The following is a 10,092-nucleotide window of genomic DNA, read 5'->3' on the forward strand; positions in this document are numbered from 1 at the left end:
TTTGATATAAACTATGATCATTATATTATTGCCGAGACAGTGTCAGCGCTAAGCAGTGACTTTATAATACTACTTTTTTTGCATCCACACGCGCGAGCCCGCACTTTCTATATTTAAATTATACGATAAAAAGGGGGAGTCCCTTTATTATTATTATTATTATACACTGCTATCTTTTTCACCCTCCAAAGTGTACACTTGAACAATTTTTTTTTTTAGCAAAAAGCGAAAACCTGATTAATTGTTATTATTATTTTTTTTTTTTAAAGGATAAAAAAGAACGCAAGCACATCCACGAATCCTAATGTAATACTATTATCGTTGCACATTTTAATTTGATGTTGATGGAAATTTGATGTGTGCGTTCGAATGAGTTCATCAGGAAAAAAAAGTCTCGAATTCAAAACCGAGGAGCTTACGAATGAAAACTCAGTTACAATTAGCCGCTATCGCAAACAGATGGTTCTATATTATACGAGTTGCAACACGGTTGGTATTGGTATCAATCATAATACACACGCACATCAACCTACATGCAAGTCAAAAGCTGCTCACCAGCTTCTACGATCGAATTTAATTGCCGTTAATATTATTTCAACGTTGTAATCATCGTCGCGGGGTACACACGTGCACTAACATCTTGTGCATAGTACAAAGTACGTGATACAAGTCACGTACTTGATCGATCGATTCGACCGAGCTTTACTATTATCCTAAAGCGCATTTTTCGCGTAGCCCCCAATCGAAAACAAAACATTTCGACGACTCTCGTTTTATTCACCCTCGGGTTCTGGATGAAAGATTTCAAAAATATTCATAGTAATAACAAACTTGTGATTGCACAATCTCATGCTGAAATCTAAAATTGTAATTATTACATTTACGTACTCGTATTTCCCCTGAAACGTGTCACTAAGTAGCGCTAAACTGTATTCTTGATAGGGTGACAAACTTAGCGTATACTTCCACAATCCATAAACTGCAAAATGAGAAAAGCCTTTAGTACTTAACGTTACAAAATTTAGAAAAGCTCGTCTGGAAGAAAACAAATTGACTCACTCAAGGGCTTGATCAAATAAATAAATGGCCTACATAACACATTTACAGACAAAATATAAGGAGTACGTTGGCGTAAGCTATGAAATACTTGGCAGGAAAGGGAAAAAGACAATCACATCTCGACGCTCGCTTGCTATAACAAATGATAAAGATCTAGTGATTAACAAGGTGAATCGGTTGCATCCAAAAATCGGCATCATCTTTGTTCTGTCAATAGTTTAGCATAACTTTTGATGCCACATTTGCATAGGGCGCAGCTTTGAAAAACCAATTTTATAGCAGATCCTCAGTAGTGATCACGTGGGAAGAGCTCGATCCTTCGTTGGATGTCTAACTATGTTTATTCGCATGCAAATAGAGAGCGAGCACGCACGTCAGCATCGGCTTTTCGCGATACGTGGACGTGGGCATATCGTGCGGAAGCCAACTTAGTTTAATCAAAACATCACCTCGGGCGGATTTGTATCAACAGGTTTCCAAATCAAAGACCACATGAACAGTGAATTATAATTGATTCATAACACAAATTGGTTGTATTATCCTTTTTAAAAAAACACAAAGTTTTTTGTACAAATAAGTATACAATATTGTTGTATTCGAGTTTTTTTTTTATTACGTTACTGTCATGTTCATTTCATCGTTGATGTAATCATTCGTACACAGTATTATGTTCTCTCAACCACGAACAATTTGCCTAATTCGTAGTTATGTAGATACAATCAGTATTGTAAAATGGTTACCATTTTAAAATATACATTAATTCAAATAAGTTTTTTTCTCATCAAGTTTTGTTTTGATTACATTTTTTTATACTCAAACAAAATGTCGATATAGCGTGACCATGATTCAAACAATACAAAGAAAATAGACTTGATACAGTGAATTACACATAATGAACAATTATGTTACAAATTTTTTGCTTAATAACACCAATAAAAGATGATAGTTTTACGTTCGATATGAAAAAAAATTACAAAAGAATACAAAATCTACATGAGTATCGTGAAAAATATATTTAAAAAATGTAGCTACTGTTGATAAAACAGTGGGCTGCTTGAAGGTTGTGAGTTCAATTGAATTAAAGTTTTGAGAGTATATTTTTGTTTGTCTTGTACACTTTATCAGTGTACTTGTCCGCCGCAGCAGACCTACATGACACGCTCATGAGATCATAAATTTAAAGCCGAGAAATTTAGCTGTTTTTAATAAATGATAGCTTTTGAAGTAATACCTGTAAACTTTTCATTGATTGAAACCAATCTTCTCCCAGACACGAAAATATAAAATTCTAGCTTGTGTTTTCCGTATTATTGCTTACATATTTTGCCATTTTTTTGTCATATTCCGGTAACGGATCTTTGTAATCTTGCAAATTGAAAAGACTTGCACTGTTACTTTGTAAATATTGTAAAAAGTGATCAAAGTGTGTCAATAAAAGTTGAATGCTCTTGTCATCTAGTGATGTATAAGACAGCATTTCTCCAAGTTTTACTGTAATGAAATAAACACTAATAAAATGAACATTTCCATGTATTTAATACATCACAATAATTACCAAATAATCTGAGTAAATGATATGGTCCATATAAACTACTAGGTGAAATTTCAGAATCTTCTGGAACCATTTCTTCAAACTGAGGTTTTTCCCAAGCATATAAGAGTCGCAAGTTTATTGAAACGTTAAAATATTCTTTGATTCCTTTAGATACTTCTACAGCGCTTTCTCTGGAGGAAAAATCATTACAATGAAACATACCATTGTATTTTTAATTAAATTACCATTTATGTTTATCTCTTACTTGTTCAGTCCATTGACTTTTCCGCTATTGACTGCTTCTACATAATCATTTAAAATCTTGTCAACAGTGACACTCATGGGTAGAGAAGGCAATTTCTTTTGCTTTGTTATAACGTCACGTTCATCTATGAGGTGGCATTTTAAACCATTAGGAATTGAAATTTTTATTTCTGACTTGACAGAGTATTCTTCTGTGTCATCCGAAGGCTCTGGTCGCCTGAAAAGTGTAAACATTACTAGTTGTTTCTGAATAGCAAAAGGAATGTTGAAAAACCGAATCCACGTACCCTCGTTTTTTGCGTGGTGCCTCCAGTGGTGAATCGCTTGAGGACGTTGGTGTCAGTGCACTTCCAGACTTACTAGCCCGGCTTGGAGTTCTTTCCAAAATTGCTACAGGTGTGCTTGCTCTACTATTACTCTCCCTTTCTTTATCTCTACTGCCTTCGCTTTTTCGTCCGTGAACCTTCAACGAGCCACTACTTTTTCTTGGTTTGTTGATTATCTGGTGATCATGCACTTTTTGCACCTCCTTTTGCTTTTGCACGTTGAAGTCGTTGTACTTCAATACTCTATCCTCTGGTACCCATTCATCCCAACTAAAAATCATTATGGTGCAATAAGTAAGGTGGTTGATAATTTGAATGAAATAATGATTTTTCATTAAATTCACACTCACTTTTTACTCCAGCCGGCGTAATGAATGTAATATTTGATCTGTTTATCTTCTTTTGAAAAGGAGGACTTCAAGCACTTGGCTTCATAAATAAGTGGACCATGAAAGCACAAGACTTTTTCACCTAAAAGTGACATAAATGAAGATATAATAAAGTTTCACGAGGGTTGTTGGAAAAACAAATTAAACATTTTTAAAAAATTATAAGCTAGAAGAGAATCTATTTTCAAAAGTAGCTTCCAAATAGCAACTTAACTAAAGATAAAAAAAAGATACTAAAGATTTATGTTAAAAAAAATGAGCTTACTAGGATTTTAAATATTTACGACGACTTACCTTCTTGGAATTTGCACTTTGGGGGCATTTTCCAGTGTAATGACAATAAAACGGCCAATCCGCAACTTCTTTTCCGTGGCGTCGAGGTTAACTTCACAGAGCATCTGGCTGATGGCAATAAAATTTAGGGCATTGCTGTTTTGTAAGTAAGTATACACTCAACGTTCAGCAGCAGCCTGTACCTTTAGTTTGCACCCTTGAGAAATTCTCTTGAAAAAGCAGTCAACCCAACAATTATTTTATTTCTACAATACATGAAATCCTCTGTTAATAATTAATACTTATTTTAGAAAAAATGTCGATTGTTAATGTATTGTTTAACCAATAACTGATCAACTTTTCGTTAGCGAGGAATTTGACAAGAAGATTTGTATTGTTATAGAAATTAAGCTGTAGAATAACATGAAAACTATTTTTTATAGACAATATAAATATGCAAACTATCTCTATGATAATGTATTAGTATCGTTTACCGCTGCATTAAGAGTCTGATCAGTTAAGTAGCTATATGGTCAAACTTTTATTTTTTATAATGGGTGTTTTCCGCAATCGTCACCAGCAAGTAATTTAAGGTTGCGCTCTACGCTACCATCAGGTCGATAAGTTAACTACCTTGAATTAACTGGCGCTCTGTTCCGTAATCTGGCCAGCGTGGCCAGGGGTGTAATCCGTAATCGCCGCCAGCAGTTACATATGTAAGACGTGACAACGTTGCGTGGTTGGGGGCGCTACTGTCGATTTACTGGTGATGTGATCCGCAATCCCGCATATATATTGTAATATTTGTATATGGATCATTCTGCTAAAGACAGGTGTACTTTCAACAGCTTTCAATGTCGATTACAACGTCGTCGTGTATAAGGTACATGTAAGTACGGAGATCTCTTAATCTGAAAACTTTCTTAAATAATCAAGGAATAAGTATTTTTGCTAATGGCACAACGGAATTCAGATCATAAACGAGTATTGCTTTTTTAGTTTCAAATGCAAAAAGGGGACTAAATACTTATTAGTGTTACGGGCTCGTGACTCGTTTGAAAAAATTGACAGTTTTTACGACTCCTGGAATCAAAATGCGGATTTTTTTATTTTTCTCTCGTATAGGTAAAATCTGACAGTTATTAAATTGAACAACATTTTTGAAGATAAGGGCGAAAAAACATTGTATCCAGTACTTGAGTGCTGTTTCACTTGCTTGACAGAGAAATCTGAAAAATTTATTGTAATATTCCGTTGGAAAATATTCTCGCAAATGCAAGCAACTGAATTCTTACGTTTTGTATTCTACTAAGTTTCAGTGTTTTCGGCATGTTAACCATACCACTAGCGCCAAAAGTCAATGGGAGTCCCCGTAGAGTGGCAAAAGTTGGAACCTTACAAAGATGCACTCGACTATTCTAAGCCATAAGAGTGAAAGAGACAGAGCTAATGACGGTTAACACTTAACACCACGAATTGCAGAAATTTGTTTCGATTTTTCCGTAAAGCCATCAGTGCTACAGACTGTAGTCTACAGTCTCACGAATTCGTAATATGAGTATGGTGAAAAATAAGAGCCCGTAACGCTAAATAATGTCATGTAAGTATCTTCGCGAAATATGTCGTTGAGTTACCGATTCGGAAAGTGGTGGGATATTTATTTGTAACTGTTATGCAAGTACATAATTAATGTAATTAGGTGCAAAAGGGTGAAGTTTCGTTTTCTTTTGCTGTATCACGATCTCGATTTTTCTCGACAACTTTACAAGAACCCATGATGATCTCCACAATGTATATGGAAGATTTTTTTTAGTATAGGGTCCAAACAATTATGACTTGCTTTGGTCACTAAGAATCAAAGAAAAGTCGTAAAAAAATTCAAAACCACTTTTCAGTCTTGAAAATATTTCGTTTTTCGTGGAATGATCCACATCAACTATGGTTAGATTATCCTGGTCGCAAGTATACCTATGTATATGCAGTGAATCACAAAATACATTACGAACACTACACTGCACGCAGCTGTTGATGGTGGAACAAAAACAAACGCAACCCTCGGGCCGCAGAACGGGGTGCGGGAGTGAGGGAGTCCCGCAGCGGGACAGCGCACACAGTCCTAGAACTTACTCATGCAGCTTACGTTAGATGTTTCCGGCTCGTTCGTGTTTGAATTTTGCTGTACCGATAACGATTCATGTAATCATGTGACAGTTTCTGACCACAAGTAAAATGGGAGCTATTCACATAGACGTTTTTTGCTTATTTCGTTGTGGAGCTATTCACATAGACATTTTTTGCTTATTTCATTGTGAACGTTCATATTGAAAAGGGGGTTCCACTGTTCAGATAAACTCAAAGTGAGTGAACAGACTAAACAGACCTATACCTCTTTTTCCATCAGGCAACAAAGCCAAGGGAGCTGTTCACATAGACATTTTTTGCTTATTTCATTGTGAACGTTCAAATTGAAAAGGGGGTTCCACTGTTCCGCTAAACTCAAATTGAGTGAACAGACTGAACAGACCCATACTGTGTTCTCTGTCAGGGGCCACACCATATAACTTTTCTTTGCTTCGCAGGCCTATGTTATAATATAGGCCCGTAGAGTGAAGAAAAGTTATATAGTACGGACCCAGTCAACATATAGTCAGCGCTCGGAGACAAAACATTTTTTCCGAGGATGCAAGGTTTAAGTTGGTAGCACCTTGCATCTCCGATTCCAGTTCCCAAGTCCAAACCGCTCCCGTTCTAAAGCGCGAGAATTTGAATTACAATTTATAGACACTTGAAAAAAAAAAAAATGTATAATCATAGGGAAGCCAGTGCAAATTGCATTAGAGAGCAGTAATGTATAATTTATAAATATATTTGTATAATTACTAATACATAATCTAATATTCGATTTCAATGAGGCTCTTTTATCGTCAAGCTTGAATCAGATGGTGCCAGGGCACGTCGCGGCTGTCATGGCCGTTGCACTTACACACCGTCAAATTTACAGTAGTAGTGTATTGTGTCCGTGAGCCTATCTGTGTGATGCATAGAGGTATAAGAATAGAGGGGAAAAGCGCTATACTAGCCCATTAGCGGCAGCGACAGCATAACTAAGTGTAACAGGGCATCTGTCCTTGTTGCCAAAGCCACGTTATTGGCTACTTCTTCGTCCTGAATCCTACAGTTGATTCAATCTCATGTATGACTCGACCAATAACATAACTGCCAGACAAAGACAGATGCCTCGTTACGTAGCGAATTCTGCTGTCGCATATCACGCCCCCTTTTCTCCTCTATTCTTATACCTCTATGGTGTGATGAGCAAAGCATAAGACATAACCTTTGTAAATGATTGCTGTTGTTTGCAGACAATTTTTGTTTGCATTTACGTTTAAAGATAGTAGGAAAAATAAAGTGCAGTGTAATATCCTGCGATAAGAAAGTGCAATTTAAATTTCCTTCTGATAGTGTGATAAAAAAAAGTGGCTCGAAGCAATTGGGAGACCAATCATTAGTAAACAAATACATAAATAGCCTTGTAAATATAAACTAAAATGTACACTTACCTGTCCACGAGTTCTGCTTTTCTTCCACTGACTCTTGCTCCTTTCCCTTTTAAAAGCTTCTTCAATTCTGAAACTTTTAAGCTCCCATAATATTCTTTCTTGTCTTCCTTATTCATTTCAAAATTTCAAATATTGCGCTTTACCACTACACTTTAATTTCCTATGTACATACAATACTGAAAAGTAATGTTGTGTGAGTGAGACGGCCATGACAGCCGCGACGTACCCTGGCGCCATCTGATTCGAGCTTGACGGTAAAAGAGCCTCATAGATGTTAACCATAACTATTTTTGTTATTTATAAAGTTGCTATTATAGTACAGCAATACTATATGATCTATAGTAATAATAATAATGATAATTATAACAATAAAATTATTATTATTACAATAGTAATAATAATAATAATAATAATAATAATAATAATAATAATAATAATAAAACTTAATATGATTACTATTATTAATTACTGAAATGACAAAATATTGTAACTACTCGCATGGAATTCTCAATTTTTTAATTTTTGGTCTTGAAATAAGGATTTGTCATTATAATATTCCGAAAAATTCAATCCCAAAAATAATTAAACCAAAAAATTGTGTATAACAAGACTATTATTTTGTTAATTACGAAATGATACGCAAATTTGGCTCGACAATTAAAAACACCACTTAGTCAAAATTTTTGTTATTTACTTACGAGGCTTGATGAAGTTATTCTAAAACAATAATCTAGTTCTTTTGATCTTTAAGTATATTACTTCCTATACAAACAAATATATCAGTTTTTCTGCAGCATACCAGCGTTAGACATTTTCTGCTTGTACGGCAGTAATTATGTGAATACAAAATAAAAAGTTTACATTGTTTATGCTGTTGGCGGCAAGTTTACAATTTATCTTTTACCCGAAAGTATAAATATATAAGAGGTCGATATTCAGGTAAAAGATAAGTTATAAACCAGCCGCCACTTCTATCGTCGATATAAAATAAAAATTTAACGTTGTTTGTGATGTTTGCGGCAAGTTTTCAATACATCTTCTACCTAAATATTGATCTTTTATATATTTGTACTTTCGGGTAAAAGATGAATGGTAAACTTGCCGCCAATAGTGCAAACGAAATTATCTTTTTATTTTACATCTATGAAAATTGTTGCGGCTGGTTTATAATTTATTGTTTGGCTCTAAGGTAAAAGCACCAGTACGTGAACACTTCCTAAAATTGCACCAGTAGATTGAACAGCTTGAATAAACTATTTTCAATTTAAGTGGATAAAAAAAAAAAATGTTTCTGATATCCTTTGATCGTTCTTTAGAAAAAACAAAATTTATATTTCAGTAAGTCTTTATACTCAACGAGAAAAAAATTATTTATTTGTGCAACTTGTATGAGGTGGCTTGAGAGACTGTTCAGGTACTGGTACCATTAGGTTTTACCTATACCCAGTACTCGAACACATAAAAATGATTGAAATCACTGGTAATCAATAATAATAGTATGTCAAGCCAGTCGTTATAGTTTTCATAATATGTCACCAATGAAATTAGAAAGAAATTTTTCGATTTGGTTATTTGCAATACATAATAAAAATAGAAATCAGTAGAAGGCAGCTAACATAACCTCTCTCCCATTTAATTAACATGGGATGTTCAAGTACTCGGTCAAAAATACGTATCGGTACCAATACCTGAACACGCTGTTCATCTACTGGGTCATTGGTAAAAAAACTTTAAAATTAATTTATTAATTGTACACATGACCTAGAAAAACTTTTTTGTTTTTTTTTTAAAGGAAAAAATATAAACTTACTGGCGCAATGACTGTTTTGTTGTTACGCAAATCAGAAATTCAATAAAAATGAGAAAACAAAGACTTTCTGGAAAAAGTGTTCACGTACTGGTGCTTTTACCTTAGGGCCAAAAATGCCTAAAACTCTCGTTGAGAATTTTAGGGCTACTTTTTAGTTCAAAAATCCGCAACGCTAGATGGCGCTGATCAAATAAATTGTTACTAATACTTACAGAAGAGCCATTTTATTCATTATAAACCAGCCGCAACTAATCTTGTAGATATAAAACAAAAAGATAACTTTGATTGTACTGTTTGCGGCAAGTTAACAATTTATCTTTTTTCCGAAAATCTACCTCCAAAAGTGTAAATATGTAGGAGGTCGATCACTCAAAAGTGCGCAGCACAATGGTATTTTTGAAAAATGTATACTTTCATAAATAGGTACTACTTGATGTGATAACTGTTTCTTGAAACACGGCTAAAATATAAAATAATAAATAGGCCTCACCACGTGATCTAGACATATTTTAAGAAAAAACGTGAAATTTGTTAATCCAAGTAAAAATAAAAGTTTTTGCGCCTAAGAAAATATATTTATATTGTTACCTACGAGGTTGTATCAAAGTTATTGTTGATTCTGTTAATTTCAAGTAATATTTTTATACTTTGGTGTAAAATATTTTGCCTTTACTCAAAAAAACCCAACTTGTAGCGATTAATTTAAAACTTATGTGTGTTTTATAACCACACTTGTTTTCTTGGATGACAAATGGATTGATTGTACGTTTGTATATTAAAGCATGTATATTTTTGTTATCAGTACAACAGTCACTGTACCAAATTATACGAAAAATTAAATAGCACAGCATGAAATTTTTATCAGATGTGAAACAAA

General features: G+C 34.2%; 1 protein-coding gene across 1 annotated transcript; it reads right to left on the bottom strand.

Annotated features, from left to right (window-relative positions):
• Positions 1–295: 295 nt before the first annotated feature.
• MRG15 (mortality factor 4-like) lies at positions 296–4,065 on the bottom strand. Its single transcript, XM_089597418.1, has 7 exons — positions 4,049–4,065; positions 3,867–3,974; positions 3,534–3,654; positions 3,145–3,453; positions 2,859–3,074; positions 2,615–2,784; positions 296–2,550 (listed from the first exon to the last, which is right to left on the bottom strand). Exons 2-7 carry the CDS (start codon positions 3,892–3,894, stop codon positions 2,348–2,350), a joined length of 1,047 nt encoding a protein of 348 aa, XP_089453544.1. The 5' UTR covers positions 3,895–3,974; positions 4,049–4,065; the 3' UTR covers positions 296–2,347.
• Positions 4,066–10,092: the final 6,027 nt, after the last annotated feature.

Source organism: Copidosoma floridanum, unplaced genomic scaffold, assembly GCF_036245765.1.
Source record: "Copidosoma floridanum isolate Cflo_tuat_1 unplaced genomic scaffold, Cflo_Japanese_pri ptg000032l, whole genome shotgun sequence".
NCBI classification, from domain to species: domain Eukaryota; kingdom Metazoa; phylum Arthropoda; class Insecta; order Hymenoptera; family Encyrtidae; genus Copidosoma; species Copidosoma floridanum.